General features: G+C 50.4%; 1 protein-coding gene across 3 annotated transcripts; it reads right to left on the bottom strand.

Annotated features, from left to right (window-relative positions):
* Positions 1 to 288: 288 nt before the first annotated feature.
* Sez6l2 (seizure related 6 homolog like 2) lies at positions 289 to 20,004 on the bottom strand. 3 transcript variants are annotated; one of them, XM_015490662.2, is made up of 18 exons: positions 19,408 to 20,004; positions 18,358 to 18,489; positions 17,343 to 17,642; positions 16,827 to 16,966; positions 16,337 to 16,538; positions 11,099 to 11,284; positions 10,230 to 10,398; positions 9,122 to 9,285; positions 6,897 to 7,097; positions 6,310 to 6,448; positions 5,313 to 5,509; positions 4,975 to 5,169; positions 2,703 to 2,894; positions 2,396 to 2,587; positions 1,871 to 1,909; positions 1,574 to 1,691; positions 1,359 to 1,455; positions 289 to 852 (listed from the first exon to the last, which is right to left on the bottom strand). In XM_015490662.2, exons 1-18 carry the CDS (start codon positions 19,484 to 19,486, stop codon positions 823 to 825), a joined length of 2,772 nt encoding a protein of 923 aa, XP_015346148.1. In that variant the 5' UTR covers positions 19,487 to 20,004; the 3' UTR covers positions 289 to 822. The 3 variants fall into 3 exon arrangements, with proteins under 3 accessions (XP_015346148.1, XP_048645727.1, XP_048645728.1); XM_048789770.1 differs by lacking the exon at positions 1,871 to 1,909; XM_048789771.1 differs by lacking the exon at positions 18,358 to 18,489.
* Between the last annotated feature and the right edge of the window lie 409 nt (positions 20,005 to 20,413).

The following is a 20,413-nucleotide window of genomic DNA, read 5'->3' as shown; positions in this document are numbered from 1 at the left end:
TTGTCTGCCTCCTGCCTTACAGTGAGCAGAGAGGGGTAGCGACTGTCACCTGTCCAGTAACCTCAAGGCCTGCTGGAGAGTCTAGAAGTCCCAGCCAGTCTTCCAGAGGCTGAGCCAAAAGTCAGGACTTTTTGAGGCCAGGCCAGTGCCTGTGACATTGACCTGCCAAGTTTTGATTTCTGTCTGTTTTCCAAATATTTCCCCTTCCCCAAGCCTCTCTCCAGAAAGATCACCATCACCATCTCTAATATTTTGTGGCCCACCTTCCCATACCCCTGACCAGCCCAGTTACAAGTGATGATTTTCCATTTATTGCTCAAAAACAAAAATCCAGAAGCAAAGGTGGAGAAATTGTGGGTTCGGGACACAGCAGGAACAGGGAGGGGCTTTGGCCCAGCTGTCCCCCTCATCCTTCCTCTTCTCACCCTCCAAGGCCCAGGAGTTAGGCATCTGGGAGGAGAGAAGCCTACAAGGCCAAGGGAACAGTAGAGCAGTTGGGGCAGTCCTTCAGGGGTGCCCTGGGTGGGAGGGGGTCCCAAGAGTTGCAAGGGCACTGAGTTCCACTCCCAGGGTCCAAAAGCCAGTAGGGCAGGGGGCAGGCCCCTTGTTTGGCAACTGAGAAAAGGAGCCTTTGGGCGGCAGGATGCTGGTTTATTTACTGTAGGGTCTCCAGGGCCATCAAAACCCCCTTGTGGGACAGGGAGATTATTTACACAACAGGGAGGAGGGAAGCCAGGAGCCAGAGACCAGGTCCTGTGCTCCCCACTGCCCTGAATGAGAAGGGAACGGGTGTCCTGGGTCCTGCAGCCTTAGTCTTGGCATTCAGATGGAAACTTCATACTCCCGTGTATCCTGAAGACAGAGAGATCAGATCAGTTGTTGAAGCGAGATGGAAGTGGAAGGGGTGGAAAAATGGGAGGAGGCATGGACGAGGAGGGGGAAAGACCCTTGGTTTTTAAAGTAACATTGATCATAGGGGGCTGGGGGGTCACAAGGGGAGAATGAGGCTGAATCTGGACAATGGATTTATTTGGTTCATCCTTTCATGTCTTAAAAAAACAACATAAAAATCTGAATTTCTGAGTTGTCTTGAATAGTTGGAGGATTTGGCAACTGGGCCTAAGTGTCCACTATGGGTTATAGCTGTAGCCTTTGGATGGGCACCATTTCTCCAGTTGGCCATAGTCCCCACCACTCCCTATTGTTCACACACAGCTTGCTTTGCTCATTGGCATGGCCTTTTGTAGGCAGCTGAGTTTAAAGTTCCCAAAAAGAGATCACAGAGATTTTAGAGAAGGTTATGGAGTCCTGGGGGGAGCTGAGAGATGTGGCACTGCAGGGGAAGGGGAGGGGCTCACCCCAGCTTCATACAGCGGGTTGCTGAAGTCTGACTCCACCGTGATGGGGCTGTAGGAGTGGGAGCCTGAGAAACCAAACAGGGATTTTCCCTGGAGCCTGGAAAAGGAAGGAACAGAGAGGGTTTTATCAGCAGGTGAGACCTTAAGCTCCTCTCACCTGGGCTTGCATGCATGACATTTGCCCCAGAGGGCAGTTCCTTGGGTAGGGTACTTACTTGGTGTAGTATATGTAAACGCCACTGCCAAGGACAATGACCAAGCCGAGGGGTAGCAGGATGGCCAAGGCGAGGTTCCCACCCTCCAGCTGCCGCGATGGGTCTGTAGTCTGGGTCACTGGGGGAGGAGGAGAGGCCAGTGAGCAGATGCTGGGCCCAGTCCTGGGCTCTCCCAGCCTCCTGCCCTGGGCCCTGAACCCTGGGCCTCACCCCTCCGGGGCCTGGCCTTCTACCCCCGGCCTCTGCCTTGCCCTCCCGACCTGGCCAGGCCTGGGCCTCCACCTTGCCCTCACTGACCTTCCAGTTTTCGGTTGTCCAGGAGCTCCTCATAGGCCACTGCAGGGAGAGGAGGGGGAGGGGGACGGGGTCTGAGCCAGGGAGGGAAGGAGGCTGGGTAAAGGGTCAGAGCCCAGTGGGGCTGGGCTGGACAGCCTGTTTCTCTGCCCTTTGCTCCCTTGGTGGGGGAGAGAGGACTGATCCCGGCAGGGCCGTCTTCCTTCTCCAGACCCCTGAGGTTCAAGGTTCCTGAACATTCTGAGCCAACCAGGTCTTTAGAATTCGTCAGCGATGGGGACACTGAGACCTATCCAGAGTGGGCAAAGGACTTCCAAACCAAGGCCCCCTCTACTACATCCCTTGAGATAATTCTGTGACCTCAGATTTCCTCAGCACTTCTGGACATGCCTGTGAGGATGAGCCCACAGGAAGAGAAGAGGGAGCTCAGTGGGGTCACCCATTGGTCTTGAATTTTCTATCCAACTTTCCCAGCCCTGTCAGTCCCTGGACACTGACGTGCCCCTCCTGCTCTGTCTGCCCAGGCACCTTTGCAGAGCGGGGGCTGGCTGGTCCACTGTGAGGGGTGGCCCGGCACACAGGTGATGGTGACCTCGCCGATGAGCTCAAAGCCTTCATAGCAGAAGAAGCGCAGAGACTCGCCAGCCTGGTAGTGATGCTTGTACAAGGTCTGGTAGCCATTCTCTGGAACGCCGGGGTTCAGGCACGGCTCATACTTCACTGCAGGGAGCAGGCCAGTCAACATGCCAGTGGTGTTACTGCGCAGGCCCAGCAAGGGCCTGCAGACTGTTGCCAAAGTTACCCAGCCCCCTTCCTGGAGGTTCCCCAGACTCACAGGCACACTTGGGGACCCGGTCGCTCCACTTGGGTGTGCCTGTGTCTCGGCTATAGCAGGTAAGCACGGCTGCCCCCTCCAGGCTGTACCCTGGCAGACAGCGGTACTGGACATGGGAGCCAACAGGGAAGCCAGCGTCTGAGGCCGTCCGGTGCCCGTTGGTGATCTCACCAGGGTCAGCACAAGTCATGACTGGTGGCAGAAGAGCAAGATCAGGGGGAATGAGGGCCTTAAAAGATCTACCTGGAACTTAGGGCTGGGAGAGGCCTGCACGTCAGGCCATCTCTGCTAAACAACCCCCTCCCACCTCCTGTGAATTCCTCAGAAGGAAGAGGGCGTGAATTAGAAAAATTTAATTCCATATGTTTTGGGCTTTTTTGGAAAACAGGGTGATTGGGCAACCCAATCCTGGGGTAAAATTCAAAATATTTAATCACAACACCAGAACATGCCAGCTAAATCCCAGCATTGTCAACCCAGCGTGGCAGATCACCAGGCAGGACAGCAGCCTATCTCTCAGTTTCTTTTTTTTTTTCTTTTATGGTACTGAGGGTTAAATTGAGGGGCTCTACTACTGAGCTACACCCCCAAGACTTCTTTATTTTTTACTCTGCGATTCTGAGACAGTATCTCACTAAATTGCTTAGGGCCTTGCTAAGTTGCTAAGGCTGGCCTTGAACTTGTGATCCTCCTGAGTTGCTTGGATTACAGGCTTGTACCACCACACCTGGCTCCCCACATTCTCATTATGCCCAGTGGCTTTGCTCACTTATACAGCTTGCATTTGAGTTTACAACCCTATTGTGTAAGATCATAATCATAGTCATTTATTGTACATAAAAACGCGTGCCAGGCACCCTGATAAGTATTTTACAAACATAATATTTAACCCTGATAATCCAAACAAGTCAATGTCACTGTCCTTTCTCTTGGGGCCCAGAACTTAGCACTCTAGCCAGAATCATCTGAGCTGGAATCTGCTCAGAGACACAGCCATGAAGCACTTGACAGAGATACAGAGATGTGGGTCTCAGCTTGAGACTCTCCTGAGTCTCAGCTGGGCCAGCCCACCTCAGCCTGTATGCCCAGCATTCCAGATCTGGGGTGCCACATCAACTAGACAGTTTTCCTTGTGTCCAGTCCACTGATCTCACCATCTCCACCGTCCCAGGGGCCATGTGGAAGACCAACAATCCTACATCTTTGTAGCAGGCTTCCCAAAATTTTGAAAAAGTGAGAAGATGCTACCCCTTACTGGGCACTGTGGCCCAAACCTGCAATCTCAGTGGCTGGGGAGGCTGAGGCAGGAGGATGGCAAGTTCAAAGCAAGCCTCAGCAACTTAGCAAGGCCCTGTCTGAAATTTAAAAAAAGGAAAAAGAAAAAAAAAAAAAAGCCACCCCTTTCTGCTCTTCTAAAAGATGCACACTCCCAGCTTCTTTAAATGTCACCTCCTCTGAAATTGGCACCATCCCTGGGAGAATTAACCCACCACTCTTCCCACAAAGCTGCTTTATCCTTAAAGCCACTACTACTCACTCACAGTTTACCCCACAGCCCCGTGTGAAAACCTGACCTCCACATGCTCTTCCCAACCCCACTCCCACCTCACCCATGAGGAAGCCAAGGCTCAGAGATGGTAAGTACCTTGACCGAGCCACCCTATGGCTACTACTTTATAATGTCCTGAGTTGTTTAGGTATCTGTCCCCCTCCCAGGCTGAGAGAATGGCCAGGGTAGGGAGGGACCAGAATCCCATAATCCTGACCCAGCAGAGGGCCTCAGTGACTGCATTGAAGTAAACCAGGTACTTGGACAAGCCTTGGTCTTAGCAATGGGACTTCCCACAATGTCATCCGTTTGGAACTGAGAGCCTGTGGCCAGCTTAGAACAGAACCAAGAGGGGATAGGATGGAGCCCAGGCAGAACCTGGGAGGGGTGGGACTCAGACTCGGCAGAGGTGGGATCAAGAGAGGAAGTGGGTGGGGCCGTGAAACAATGCAGTCGACTCAGGAAATCCTGGCAGAGTCCTGGTCTGTGAAACAGAGAGATGCAGCCCAGAGAAAATAAAAGCAGGAACCAGAGGGGTCCTGAATGGAGGCGTTGGACCTGAACAGGGGCAGGGCCTGAAGAAGATTCAGGCAGGAGCCAAGGGTGGAACCCAGGCAGTACAGGGACCCCAAAAAGGAAAGGGAGGGAGCAGGGTCCAAGCCAAGGGGAGAAACCCAGAGGTTGGGATGGGGCCCACAGAGGACAGGGCAGGGTCTAGCTCACTCTTTTGGCAGGCAGGTGGAGCAGCGCTCCAGGACAGGTCCCACTGACAGGTGAGAATGTCAGAGCCCAGCAGCTCGTAGCCAGGCTCACACTGGTAAGTGAGCACGGTGCCTCGAATCAGGTCCCCGTGGGACGCTGTCCTCCAGCCCCACTCGGGAGGCGGCAGCTCAGGGCAAGTGTCGTTCCTCGGGACCTCTGCAGGGGAGAGATTGAGTTTGGGGGCTGCCCTTTGATTCAGGGTGCCCTTTCCAGCCTGGGTGGCTTGACTCCAGTGCCCTCACTTGGGACCTCTGACCTCCCGGAACTCTACCCATCTCGGGGTCCCTATCCCTGTGTACCTTTGAAGTGTAATACAAAGCCCTGGCCCAGGCCCGGATTTGGGGGCCCAGGAGGTGCCTGGAATTGGAGTGTGAGGTCGGGCCCAGAGGAGAGGAGGCGACGACGTGGCTGAGGTCCCCGCAACTGAGCCAGGACACGGGCGCTGGGACCATCCCCATCGAAAAGTGTCAACATGTCCCCTTCACGCACATTCAAGCTGCAGGGAATGGGATCAGATTATAAGACGGAGCAACGACTGGTCCCTGCCATCTGGTTCTGCCCAATCCCTAACTTTGTTCATTAGTAATCCACCTACTTTCCAGCCCTGCCGCATATTCCCCTCTCCCAGGTCTGGCACAGACTTAGTTTTGAGCAATCTTGAATTTCTTCTATGCTAGTCGCTCTAGGTCCCACCGGTTCTATGGCTTCTCCCATTTCCCTCTTCCAAATCCCCAGCCTTGCTCATTACTAGTTCCACCCACTCTCCAGTCCCTCCCCCACTCCCCAGTCCCTCCTCCATCACCTTGGGACGCCCAGCTACAGCTATGATGAATCATAGACCACACTCTTTGCTACCCCTCAATCCACTTGGTGGGCTTAAGTACCTGCTTCGGGGGCCACGCCCACTTCTGGTTCTGTCCATTCACAAGACCACCTCATATCAAATCAGCTCACTGGATTCTCCCCACACCCACGCCCACCTTGGGTGCCGGTGATGATCCAACAGTCTGGGCCTGGGTCTCTGGAAATAGCTCCAGGGGCAGCCTCAGACACCTCCAGAGTGACAGACACCAGACAGAGCCCTTGAGGAGGGCTGCATTACCCCTCTAGTTGTCCAAGGTCACCTGGCTAATAAGTGATTTGGCCCTAGGTTTCCCATCCCATCCTGAACCCTTAGTGGTCTCTTTCACAGGACCATAATCCATGTTGATATAGAAGAGCCAGCCAGGCTCAGGATGCTAGTGCCCCGCTTAGGGAACCCACCCCCATCATACCCTCTTCAGGACCCAAACATACATCTCAACTTGGAGCAAGATGCGCTTCTCTTCCTGGACGTGCATGCCCCACACGCAGTCCTGGCCGGGGCTGTAGCTCTGGGGCCAGTCGGGAGAGAGGACCACACCAGCTGGCTCTGACAGCTCCCCTCCACACATGGCTTAGGGAAGAAGAGGTGTGAGGTTTAGGACCCACAAGGGCACACAGTCTCCATTTGCAAAGGTCTTCACCACTCCCAGGGGTGTGCACCACCAGATCACTCATGTTTCCCAGTATCAATGACCCACCTGTTTCTCGCCACATCTAGATCTTGTACCCAATCTTCAGCCTTGCTCTTAACCCTGCACACTCACAAACTTACACACCCAATCCATAACTCAGTCCAACTCTGGTTCCAGCTGCTGAAGACATCTGGATTTATGAGCTCTGAATTTGGTCACAAGCCTGTCAATTATTCAGCCTAGAAAACAGCCTCTGAGAGGACAGGAATTTCCTCAGGGCTTGGCTTTACTAGGTTTGAATATGCAGGTCTCCTTCCCAAATGGACTTCCTGGGGACCCTGGTTCAGCGGGTAGTCTGAGGGACCTTGTAGGGTGTGGAGGGCTCACCCTTGCAGGCTGGTTCTGTGTCATTCCAGTGAGGTTCTGTGGGATCCACACATTCAATGGCATTGGGGGGCCCTGGAGGCTCCAGAGCATATCCTGGGAGGCATGAGAAGGTGGCCAGTGCCCCTGGGCGGTACTCAGGGTCTGTGGTAGTAACGTTGCCATGTGCCAGGAAAGGGGCGAAGCAGCGATCCTCTTCAAAGGCTAGGGAGGAATCCATCACAAAAATTAAGCATTAAGAGTGAGTGGGCTGAAGATGTGGCTTAGGGGTAGAGCATTTGCCTAGCATGTGTGAGGACCTGGGTGCTGTCCCCAGCACCACAAGGAAAGGAAAGGAAAATAAAATAAATTTAAGCATTAGGATAGGTCTCAGACCTCGATCTGGGATCTGGGACTGAATTCAGGTGTTTGGCCACTCAGTGGGTTTTTTAAAAAATGAACTGCTCTTGGGCTTAGCTTTCAGTCCCCAATGTCAAAACCCAGAGCATTCTTCACTCACACATTTATATTGCCTCAATGGCCTTTGGAGGGAAACCCCTAGACTAGTCAAATCCCAGCCACTATTCTACAGATGAGGAGGTCCACAGCCACACAGCCACACGCCCAAGGTCACTCAGCAGGTAATGGCAGCACCAAGTCTCCAACCCAGATGGTTTGGTTCCCAGCCACAGACACGTGGCTCTTGGAACTGCAAGTGGGTGGGGGTGGGGAACAGGCCTGCGTAGGTGTGTTCTCTTCTCAAAAATAACAGTTGGATTCTGATCATCCATGCTGTTGCTAGAATCCAAAATTGCAGCTAAGGCAAAAGCTGCTCAGTTTTTACTTTGGACTAAGTCAGCAAAAAGGAATATTTGTAGGACATTCTTGTTTCTGTCCACCTGACATCTTAGCTGCAAAACTACCTGTGAGGTATGACGTCAGAGCCTTATGATACAGATGGGGGATCTGACTCTCACGGAGCAGCAGTGGTTCACATATGTGGAGGCAGGCCTCACAGCTGGAGACTGTCACCAAAAGACAGAGATCTTTGCACTTCAGTACTTTCACAATCTATCCTGTATTTATTTTTTTTTCCTGCAGATTCACTCTTTTATTTCAATGTTACTTGAACTGATAAGGAATCATGTCCAAATCTTACCGATCCATCAGGGCCGGTGCCAATTCCATTTCTCTCATGATTCATACTAGAAACTAGTCCCCCACATCTCTGAGCATTTCTCTTTATCTCTCTCCTGATACTGTTCAGAGAAATCTTCTGCTGCAGCCACCTCGAAATCCTGTTTCCCAAACATACCAAGCACTTCTCTACCTCCTCCCCTTTGCCCCCACTATTCCATTCACCTGAGCTGCTTTTTCCTCCAGCTTCTTCTAAATTACCTTCCATCCTTTAAGACCAAGATTAAATACCTCTTCTCCCATGGCCAGCCACTGACCTTGTTTCTACCTGTCCCTCCTTTTCTCTTAAAGTCACCTTTATTTTCATTTTGAAAAACATGCCTTCCAGCCCAAGCAGTTCAGTTGGAGCCAACCATAAATGGCCACATGAGGCTAAACTGTCAATCATAACACCATCTGCCCTTAGCCACAGTGATTGGCTCAGGCAAAGGCACAAGACCTTAACCAGGTCAATGAGAGCCTTTTCTGGCATTGTTACTGAAGCTGTCAGGAAAGATATGAGCTTCCACTTTCTCTGATGGAGTTACTAGGTAGGCAGTATGAAAGTCTGCAGCTAGGTCCATCACAGGGAAAGCCTACCTGAGAATGAAGCCAATGCAAAATAGCAAAGAACTGAGAGACTGAGATAACTGGTTCCTTGGCTGTGTAACTGGATCCAGCCATACATGAAGCTTAATCAGAAAAGGCTACCTCGGGGAGTGAGAAGGGATCCTTTTTTTGGGGGGTAGGGGTACTGGGGATTGAACTCAGGGGCACTCAACCACTGAGCCACATCTCTGTTTTATATTTTATTTAGAGATAGGGTCTCACTGAGGCTGGCTTTGAACTCATGATCCTCCTACCTCAGCCTCTCGAGCTGCTGGGATTACAGGTGTGTGCCACCATGCCCAGTGAGAAGGGATTCTTATGAAGGGATCTTTGTCGTTTTGGGGTGGAAAGACAAGTCAGGTTTCAGGGATCTAACCACCGAGATGAGCAGGGAGGGAGTATGTGCTTATGCCAGAAAGAGAAGGTGCAGAAGTTAGTGTCCAGTGGGGAAGCGGGACTATTACCTTCAAATCGGAGGCTGAGCAGCAGGGGATTAGCAGGCGTCTCTGAGAGCAACTCCACATAGAGGGACTGGGCGTCACTGATGAGACCACGCTCTGGGACATCATCCATGTCAGAGTCATAGATCACAGGAGATAGGGGACTGCCCCCAGAGCGCACCATCAGCCTGGGGTGGACAAAAGGTGGCCAGGAACTTCAGCAGCTACCCCACCTCTTATCTGCTCTCCAAGCTTATCTTTACAGCCACTATTATCAAACATTAACCATATGCCATGCATTCTTCTAAGCCCTTATGCATTTTATCTTGTTTAATTTTCATAAGAACCCTTGAGTCAGATACCATTATTACCCTTCATTTTATAGACGAGGATATGGAGGCATACAAATTAAGTAACCTGCCTAAGAGCACAGAGCAAGTAGTGGCAGAGCTGGGATACCAGGATACTAGATAAAGAATAATAATGAAGACGATGAGAGCAAACACTTTCATATTATAGTGCTTATTGTGTTCTAGGCACCACCATCCCAAGTTCTGACTGTCTGTCTGTCTGTCTCTCTCTAAATATATACATATGGTATGGGGATTGAACACAGGGGTGCTTAACCACTGAGCTAAATCCCCAGCCCCCCCCCATATATATATATATATATTTTTTTTTTGGCACAAGGGATTGAACCCACGGGCGCTGAACCACCAAGCCTCATCCCCAGCCCTTTTTATATTTTATTTAGAGACAGGGTCTTGCTGAGTTGCTTAGGGCCTCACTAAGTTGCTGAGGCTGGCTTTGAACTTGTGATCCTCCTACCTCAGCCTCCCAAGCCACTGGGATTACAGGTGTGTGCCACTGTGCCCAGCTACTTTGCATATCTTAATTAATTTATTAATTATGCCTGTAGAGTGATACCATCTTTATTCTACAGATAAAAAATTGAGTTACAGAAGTTAGCTGATTCATCCAAGGTTGCCCAGCTACATTCCCTAAGAAATGGTTAGGATTAAACTCTGTTTCATACATATTTCAACATGGATCCAGCTCAGATCTGACTCCCCACCGTAGCCTCCCTACTTCCCCTAGGTAGGGACCTCTGATTCAAGGCCCAGACCCTCACCGGTCATTGTCCTCATCCAGCGAGACCCTCTCAAAGTGCAAGTGCAGCCGGCGTCCCTCAGCTGCTTCAATGACCCAACGGCAGGTGAGGTTAGGCCCTGCGGCTCCCCCAGGCTCAGGAGACACGATGCGGCCCAGTGTAGCATTGTGGATGGTGCCACCACAGGATGCTGTGGGCAGAGGAGGGCAGGTTAAGACCAGCTTAAGGTGACTTGTTCTTCTCCTTGGGGCCTCAGCCTTTCTCAGGGCATCTTCAGAACTTTTGCATCTACATCTTTGGGTTGGGCCAGGGATGGTCTCTACCCCATGAATGCACTCCAGGGGGCGGGACCTTCTCCAGGGCATCACTGAAGAGGGGAACCAGGCCTGAAATAGGACCCCTCCCCCATTGGATGGACTCTCCTTGGTTGGACGACCTCCAGAATGAAGAGTCTGCTAAAATGAAGATTCCCTGAACAGGGACACCCTGTAACTGTGAGTTATGGGAATCCCCCAAATTGAAACTCCCAGATGGGAGACGTTCAAGATGGGAATTCCCAGAATAAGGACTCCACAGGATGGGAGATCACAGGAGGAAGACTCTCCAGGAGAGAGAACCACCAGAGATGGACCCCAAGAATGGCTTCCTCCAGGATGAGGGCTCTCCAAAGAAAGAAGAGCCATCCCAAGAGGGAGAATACCCAAGAATGGAGGTTCTAAGGATAGAATCCTCAGTGGGAAGAACTCCCGAGGGATGCCAAAGGAGAGGGACTCTTCAGAAAAGAAACCCCTTCAGGATGAGTTTTTCCTAAAGACAGAGACTTCTACAAACGGACTCTCCCAGTGAGGTTCCCAGAAAAGAAGCCCCCAACTCTTATGGCAGAGACTCACCCATGCAGCTAGGGGGCTCTCCATTCCAGGCTGGCCGGGTGCCATTGAGGCAGATGAGAGTCTCCTCACCCTGCAGCTGGTAGCCGGAATCACAGTGGAAGGTGGCAGTGCCACCAGGGTGTAGATCTGTCACACTGACATCCCCATGGGCCGGCCGGGGAGGGAAGCCACAGCTCAGGAGGTAGGCTGAACCAGGAAGAACAGGGAGAAGGAGGATCCATTGTTCATGTCACCCTCTACAGCAGTCCCCCAGCACTTTCCCAGGAGACACAGTCAGGCTGTATAATGGGGTCCGCACTGAAGAATATGAGCTCCTTACACAGGTTCCCTGTCTCATGAAGAAGCCATTTCATCTCCTCTGATCTTTGTAATTTGCCCATTTTGGCCTCCATTTTATAGATGAGGTAACTGAGGCTCAAAGATGTTATTCTGAAGGTGGACATCATTCCCTTAAGTACATGTATGAAGACATGAATGGTGTGAATATACTTTGTATACAACCAGAGATATGAAAAATTGTTCTCTATATGTGTAATATGAACTGTAATGCATTCTGCTGTCATATATAACAAATTGGAATAAAAAATAAAAGATTAAAAAAACAAAGATGTTATTCTGGACCCACTGGCTATGTGGCCTCAGGTAAATCAATTGACTATTTCAAACTCCATCCAGCTCTAAGAATAACAAACAATATTTGCAGAGCTAATTTAGCTTCCCAAGTAACTACGTGCAGTACTTTTGAGGTAGACAAGAGAAACTGTGTTACCCATTTTCCAGATGTGGAAATTGAGGCTCCAATTTACTAATTGACATGAAATTTCTTTAAGGATCTTGACTATTTGGTAATTAAAGATCTTTATACTCAGTGTTCCCTGAACACATTCTCTAATGAAAATGAAGTGCTATGGAAAGCTTTGCTTTCTTTGAAAATCTGGTTTTCCTTTCTTGTAGTAAGAACTGCATAACTTCCCTTTTTGCACTAGCTACTAGGAAGCTGGGAACAAGATTAAGGCTTGTCCTTAGCAACACTGACTTGTCAACTCATGTTTTTGTTCTGTTTTGTTTTTTTCCTGGTACTGAAGATTGCCAAGGGATACTGTACCACTTAGCTACATTCCCAGCCCTTTTAAAAAATTATTTTCCTTTTGAGATAGGAACTTGCTAAGTTGCTAAGGCTGGCCTCAAACTTGGTGATCCTCTCCCCAGCTGCTGGGATTATAGAAATGTGCTAGCATCTGGCCCAATCCTTTTAATTTTTAATTTTGAGACAGGGTCTTGCTAAGTTGTTTAAGTTGGCCTTGAACCTGCCATCCTCTTGCCTCAGCCTCTGCAGTCACTTTGATTACAGGCATGTGCCACCATGCCTGGCCTATTTTTTTTTGTAACTCTAATAATCATTCTCTGATGCGGTTTACCCCTTACTTATTCTATATAATTGTATTGTTTGCATTCTTTTTGAAAGTCACTTGAAATTCTCACAGAAGCAAGAATAAAATAGAATTCAATAGAAAGTCAGTTGTTAGTCAATGATTCTGAATCTGATCCTGACAGGAACTTAGCAGAGATCATCAAGGAGGGCTTCCTGGAGGAAGTGAGCCAAAGCTGGAGGGGCAGTCTCTGGTGAGCAGGGGGCTTGGGAGATGCCCATTTGCCTGCCTGAGCTCTTGCCCTTCTTTGCTCTCCAGCCCTCAGTGAGTCTGTAAGAGACCTACCTCTCCATATTTCAAAATTCAATAAGCTCTTTCTTGGCCAGGTTGTCGGGACAGAGAGGAGGAGAAAAAGATTCAGTCCTTGCCCTTCAGGAGTCTATAGTCTACTGAGATAGACAGTTATAAAAACCGTCTTTTAGAATACAGGGGCTTTCATAGTTGTTAGCTTCTCCGTGACCAACAGAATCAAGTCCGAATGCTTTGGATTGACATCCAAACCCCTTCCACGGCTGCATCCCGCTCAGCACTTTTGTGTCAGCACTTGAGACCCGGGTGTCCTATTCAACACCTTTGTGACTCTTTACTGTCCCACCACCATATTTTTGCTCACAATTGTGCCCCTACTACAAAGCCCATTCTGGGCTCTTATCTTTCAAAGAGTAACTCAAGTCAGGTGTGGTGGTGTATACCTATAATCCCAGTGGCTCAGGAGGCTGAGGCAGGAGGATCCCAAATTCAGTCAGCCTCAGCAAGTTAGTGAGGACCCCAGTAACTTAGTGAGTCCCTGTCTCAGACTAAAAAATAAAAAGGGTGGGGATGTGGCTCAGTGGTTAAGTGCCCCTGGGATCAATCTCTGTTACAAAAAAAAAAAAAAAGAAAAGAAAAAGAAAAACTAACTTAAGTACCACCCCTTCCAGGATTCCAGGAAGACTTCCTGACCCCTCTTGCCTCCAACATTTACTTTCTTTCTTGCCTATACACAATTTCATATTCAAATTTTACCATCATATTAGTCATTGTCTATTGTTACTATGAGACTGAGTCAAGTCTTTTTTTCTTATATTTTTTAGTTACACATGGACACAATATCTTTATTTTAGTTATTTTTATGTGGTGCTGAGTATCGAACCAGTGCATCACATGTGCAAGGCAAGCACTCTACTACTGAGCCACCACCCCAGCCTGAGTCAAGTCTTATTTATAGAGACACATAAAAACCTAGTCTAACTGATCAACTTGGAGACTGGCTGACCTGGGTTCCAGTTCTAGCTCCACAGCTTATAGCTATATGACTGAGCAAGTGACTTCACCACCGGGGGCTTCTCACTCATTAATGGTAATAATTGTTAACAGTGAAGATTGGCTTGAAAATTAGATAAAAGAAACATGCAAATCCCCTGGCACTCAGAAAATGTTAGTCACCTCTCCCTTAGCCTCAATTAATGTATGATTGAGAGTCAAGAATTTAGAGATCTGATTGTTGACTCTGTGATAAACTTGCAGGTGGGTGACAAATTCATACAAACCTTCTTTCCTGAGAGACTGAACTGACAGTGTCAACTCCCAGGGTTGCTCTTAGGAGTAAATGAAACAATGGTAGGTAAAAGGGGTTTGTACTTAGCACATCTTTTTATGGGGGAGGGTACTGGGAAATGAACCCAGGGGTGCTTAACCCCTGAGCTACATCCCCAGCCCTTTTTATTTTTTTATTTTGAGACAGGGTCTCACTAAGTTCCTTAGGGGCTTGCTAAATTGCTGAGGTTGGCCTTGAACTTCCTGCCTCAGCCTCCTGAGTTGCTGGGATTATAGCATGCACCACCATACCCAGCTACACAGAAAGTCTGACGGACTTGGATGAAGGGTGATAAAGCCTTTGACCCTTTTGGAATTGATAATGAGGCCACTCTGGACTACAGGCCCCAGTTAATGCAGTTAAGGAAGGACTTAAACAGGGCCTCATTCCCAGAGGTGCCTGGAGGAATTGCAAAGCAGGGAAGATGGAGGCAGGTAATGAAGGCCAATTTATGCAATAGCCCTGCTTCCCCAAATGTTCCATTTAGCCTAAAGAGTCCTATTTTCAAAGCTCCCGGGAAGTGGATGTTTAAAGGAGCCACTGGGGAGCCATTTTTGTAACATCTCAGGTGTGCTCTTGTTCCCCAATAACCGAATTCCTACCACCAAGTATGTGCCCTAGCTCCCTGATCTCTCCGCAAATAGGCCTGGTGGTGGTGGATGCTTCTACCTTGCACAATGTGCCCTGGGGCAGGTCCTGTGCAGAGGACATAAGGAAGGGATATGGGTCGTGTCCTGTAAGATGTACAAAGTATCTGGGGTCAGCAAAGCTTATAAGGTGCGTATGGTACATGCAGCCAGGTAAAACCATGAAATGATATGATGGTGGAATTGGTCCAACAGACAGTTCTCTCTGTTCCTGAGGAGCACAGGGAGGGAACTTGAATAAGACAGCAGTGTTTGGAATGGGGACACTGGCTGAGCCCTTTGCCTGGTGCGTGCATGTATGTTAGAACATACACTTGCACTGTGGGAAGGTCCCTGTAGACACAGGTTAGCATGGATACACACATGTATAGAAGATCTGTGGATGGATGCTCAAGAATGCAGTCACACATGATATATTCTCTGTCTTTGCTCCCACAAATCAGATGGAACTTTCTAGATCACAAACATGAGACTGTCATTTCCCTGCTTAAAATGTTTCTAGTGTTTCCCTCTCACCTGCAGGTTAAAGTGGTCTCAATTCCTTATGAGCTGATAAGGCCTTTTATGATCTGAACCCAACCTGACTCCCAACCTGGTCTCTTAACCCATTTCTCCCTTTCCACTTTTTGTGCTTTGACTATAATAGTAATGAGTGATTTTTTTTTTTTTTGTACTGGAGATTGAATGCAGGGGCATTTAACCACCGAGGCACATCCCCAGCCCTTTTTATTTTTTGAGACAGGGCCTCACTAAATTGCTTAGGGCCTTGCTAAATTGCTGAGGCTGACCTTGAACTTGAGTCCTCCTGCTTCAGCCTCCCAAATTGCTGGGATTACAGGAGTATGGCATTGCACCTGGAAATGACTGATGTTTTTGAGCTCTCACTATGTACCAGACACTGTTATAAAGTACTGTATCAACTCACTGGATCTTCCCAATAATATCGTGTGTTAAATTTTCTGATCCCTATCTTTCAGATGAGATCATGAATCACAGAATGTTTAAGTATATTGTCTCAGGTCAGACAGCTAGAACAATTCTATCTTCCATGTTAAATGACTTCATCTTCTCTAGAGGTCAATTTTCTCTCCTCTCTGAATCCTGGGGTGTACTTTTACATTCATCTATTTTCAAAGACAGTTGTCTCCCTCTTTTTCTTCCTTCACCTGTCCCCTTGCTAACTCATCCAGTGGGTCCTAGCTTAGTCATCCTGCTCTAGGTCTTTTGATATTTGCTTCTCCTATCTCATCATAACCCTTATTTCATTGAACCATAATCACTCTGATTACTTAACTATCTCTCTAGACAGATTCCGAGTTCCTTAAATTCAGATTTATACCTGATTCATTCATTCTTTCCCCTAAGTTGAATGGATCAATTGCTACTTGGATATGTGTACACCTAGGCACATATCTGTGAGTGTGTGAGATAAGTGTGCATGGGTCTTTCTGAGGACTCTGCCCACCTAGGGTCCTAGTCAAGAGGAAACCTCCTCCTCAATACTCTGTGCTTAGGAGGCCACCAGAGATGTCCCTTATACCCAATGTGGCCCCTGCCCTTCCACCAGCATCCCCAGACTCCTCACCCTGATAGTGGATTCTGAAGCCACCACCCCTTGGGACCCGTGGACTCTGGAAGTGCAGGAGCAGTCGATTGGTTGGGCTTCGAAGAACCTGTCCTTCTCCCAGCATGGAGGAGTTAGCAAGGAGTCGGGGGGCCAGTCCTGGGGACCCCCCACCAGCCAGCACCAGGAGTTCCTCCTCCTGAGACAGGTTCAGTGTCTGCACCTAGAAAAGCCAGTCATAGGCCAGGGCAAGTCAGCCTGGGGAAAGTGGCTCCCTAAGCCCTCTCCCCTTGCCTTCCCTTTCCCAGTCCGTAGCGACCCCACCCAGACCACAGGGATGTTGCCCATTTTGAAGAACTCTAGAAGGGTTTCTGAGATCATCTGAGTCAGAAAACAGGCCCATCTGAGTCAGAATACTGGTTTTCTGGCTTCCCAGCTAAAACGATGCACACCACTGAGCCCAGAGAAAAGGGATTGGAAGTTTCACAGTAATACGCTTAGGTCCAGTTACCTGGATTTCAATGCCGTAGCCAGGGTAGACATGGATGCTGTATGTGCAGTCTAGGAGCCCCAAGGTGCGGCTGGCAGTGCTCCCCAAATCTGGAGACTCCACGTACCCTTCACCCTCGGAGATGTTGTTATTACACAGAACTAAAGAGATATAAGTGGCTGGGATTGAGAGAGGCCCTGTGTTCTTGCCCTCCCAGCCAAACAACTCCACAGGTCCTCATCTGTCTTCTCCCCAGCATCCCTCACCATCTTTATTCAATGCTCTCTCTCCCACCTGTACTGAGAGCTCCTTTACCCAACTGTAATATAGACAGAAGACATAGAATGGCACCTGGCACATAGTAAGTGTATATAAATATTAGCTTTTGTCATTATTAAGCAGAAGCTCCTCTCCCACCTGGACCCAGAGCCCCTTCATCCACATGCTCCAGGCGACCTTTCCCCATCCATCCTGGCATCCTCCTCTCCCACATCCGTGCTCCTGGACAGTACCCCCATCCCCTTTCCATGGCCTCACCTGGGCTGGTGACTGTAGTGGTGACAGTTGTCGTGGTGATGATGGTAGTGGTGGTCTCCTCCTCTCCTCCCTCAGGCCCGAGGGGCGGGACTGGGGAGGCGGGGCCAGGAGGGGGTGGGGCCGTAGTTCCTGGGGGCGGGGTCAGTAGCTCCGGTGCGGTGGGGCCTGCCCCCCTGACCCCCTTAGGGGTTACAGCTGTTGTCAGAGGCCCTGTCCCCGGCTCTGTGGCCCGTGGCAGGAAGGGTGCTGCAAGTGTCTGGCCGGCTGGAGGGGTGGCTAGTGTGGGGTCTGGATCAGATCCTGGGACAGTGCAAGGGAAGTCAGGCACAGGAGCAGCAAATTGGCTGGCGGAAGGGTGAGGTGCTGTGGGGGGTGGGAGGATGTTGGGGGGTGGGCAGGAGCAAGGCTGAGGGAAACAGGGGTTCCCGTAATGAACCCTAAGGGACTCCACCACAAAGTAAAGCCCCCACCCTTAACCTTGCCCACCCAAACTCCCCACCTCTTCCCAAGTTTTCACAGCTGACCCTTCTTTCTCTCTCCACCCAGGCCCCGCCCCCTTAGTCTCCTAGCGCTTCTCCCTGTCCCCCATTCAAATCTGGTTCTCTCGGTTACCCCTTTCTCTCTTCTCTGTTTTGCTCTCTCTGGAGCTCTTTATTTCTGATTAGTATTACTAATGTTCTCTGATTTTACGATCCTGGATCTACTGGAATCTGCTAGTTTTGTATTTCCTCTTTCTGTTCTACCATTTCTCTAACTTCAGTTCTCTGAATTCCATCTATCTTTCTGTGTGTCTTTTTCCTGTCTCTTAGTCGTCCTGTTTCTATTTCTCTGGTTCTGTCAATGCCAAGTTTTGACTTTTTCTTCAACTGCCTGCCTCTGAGTTTCACTCATCTTTCGGGGGGGTCTCTGCAGTCTCTCTTTGTCTGCTTCTCTTTCTTGGTCCTGGCTCCCATCTTCCCAAGCCAATGTCTCTCACTTTGCCTTTATGTCATTTCTGCCCATTTGCAGGCCTCACCCGGCAAATAGCCCATCTCTGGGCCCCTTCTCAGCAGGGCCCCATGGATCAGCTCAGCCAGGGCCTCAGAGGCCACTGTGGGGGCCTCACTTCCAGGCTCTGGCAGCGCCTCCTCCTCCTTCAGGGGCAGACCTAGGAGGTGAAATTGTGTGAGCCTCTCCACTCCCCCACATCCCTTCCTTCTCCAGAGAGATCTTTTCCAGAGCTTCCTTGTCAGATGGGCCTGCACGGGCTCAGAGGGTCCCAGACTGGGCTGAGAGCCAAGATCAGGGGAGAAACTCCCAGCTGCCAGCTGCCCCTCACACTCTACACCTCCTTTCTCTCCACTGCCAGGGCTGTGTGGGCCTTCATGAGCATGTCAGCTCTTGTGAACCCTGGACAGCGCCTACAGGGCCAAGCAGGGGCTTTGAGGCTGCCTTTCTTACTTCTCAGTGGCGCTCTCCCCAACCCTGGGGCTCTGTGAAGGGTCTGGAGGCACCTTGCAGCCCTTGCTTCCGCAGTGCCCAGCTTTCTCTCTGGGTTTCTGTCTCTGCAGTGTAGCTGTCTTCTCTCTCTCTCTCTCTCTCTCTCTCTGCAGTCGCTGCCTCTTTCCCTAGAATCTGACTGGGGGTCAGAGCGAAGTAGGGGACTGAATATGAATATCTGGTCTCTCACTATGCCTCTCTGTTCATCTGTTTTTGTCCATATGTCCAAGAACATTTGTGTGTGCAGCAACTGGCGTCTCTCCCAGCCCCTCCATCTCCCACCCAGGTACCCTGCATGCTTCTGCCGCCTCCGCAGACATCCCCCCAACTTCCCCAGCCCTCCTTCCCGTGGTTAACCCCTAAGATGCTACTAAAAGCTTCCCTTGTTCATTTCCCCACCTTCTCAACATTGAGGGTTAAGGGACTAAAGGTACTAGCCGGAAAGCTCTGGCTTGCCCCTTCCCAATCAGTTGTGCCCCTCCCCTCCCCCCGCGAGCTCAGAAGACGCAAGATGTTAAGAGAAAGAAGGTGGAGGACTCTGCTGGGGACCTTCCCGGAGTCCACCCCCACCCCCTCTTGTCCTTACCCTGAATCCAGGGACAGCTCAGCAGAATTAGGAACAGCAGCTGGGGAGGCGGTGGGTGCTGGGCCTTGGGAGTCCCCATGGCGACTCACCCCAATTTCTCTCCTCTGTGCCTCTCCTAAATAATCTAGTTGCCACTTTTCCTCCGTGTCCTTTTATCTTTCTCCTTAATTTTGTTTTCCTGCTGGAGGTCAGCAATGGAAGACAATTTCTCTGCTCCTTGAGATGGAGGGACAGAATTGGGCTAGAGGTTGCCTGGAGTCCACCCCTTTTTGCTTAATCTCTGTCCTCTGCTCCTGGATCCGTGGTAGAGGGGGGCGCGGCTCCGGCTGGAGGGGGTGGGGCCGAGAGGGCCGAAGGTTACCCTCTTGTTCGGGCGCCTGGGTCCACCGGGCTGGCTGTATCCCAAGCGGGGGAGTGGGGAGGGAAAATACAGCTTCCGGGGGGTCTAGGGTGGGGTTGAGGATGGGGAGGGTCCCTAAGGGGCTCTAGCGGGGCTTGTCGGGGAGGGGAAGGGGTTGCGGAACCCGGAGAGCCGAAGCTCGGGCACTGAAGCTGCGGGAGGGAGAAGCTGAGAAAGGTGTCTAGCCCACGTCAGATCCTGGGGACGGGAGAAGGGAGGGGCCTGGGATTTATTTGCGGAGGAGGGAGGAGGAGGAAGTGCAGATGGTGGAAGGAGGGATCAGGAGCCAAGACCGTAATACTCACTCCCGCGGCCCCTAGGGGAGGCAAAGGAAACTCTTCAGTCCCAGCAGTAATTAGGCCCCCTCCCCCCGCCATTCCAGCACATCTGGAATCTGAATTTCCTCTTCCCAGGGCGCCAAGGAGCGGCACAGCTTGGTTCGCGCCTGTTTGGTCCTCCAATATGCCCTCTGTCCACGACCCGATCCCCCATTGGACTTTCCCCTTTGCATTTTACAGAAAAACTCAGATGAGATGGGCCTTCCCCTCCCGCAGGAAAACAGCGAGTTTCCATGTTTGTGAAACGTCTAAGGGGTGATCTGGAAAG

This window comes from Marmota marmota, unplaced genomic scaffold, assembly GCF_001458135.2.
Source record: "Marmota marmota marmota unplaced genomic scaffold, marMar, whole genome shotgun sequence".
Lineage (NCBI taxonomy): Eukaryota > Metazoa > Chordata > Mammalia > Rodentia > Sciuridae > Marmota > Marmota marmota.
The sequence above is the reverse complement of the archived record's forward strand: the minus strand, read 5'-3'. Positions and strand labels throughout refer to the sequence as shown.

Bases quoted from the DNA above. Each gene is read 5' to 3' on its own strand.
- Sez6l2 (XM_015490662.2), bottom strand. From the start codon at position 19,486: ATGGGGACTCCCAAGGCCCAGCACCCACCGCCTCCCCAGCTGCTGTTC. The intron at 7,098-9,121 runs GTAATAGTCCCG...ATTCCTCCCTAG, and splicing joins GCTCAGCCTCCGATTTGAAG to CCTTTGAAGAGGATCGCTGC. The intron at 1,456-1,573 runs GTAAGTACCCTA...TTCCTTTTCCAG, and splicing joins GTTTACATATACTACACCAA to GCTCCAGGGAAAATCCCTGT.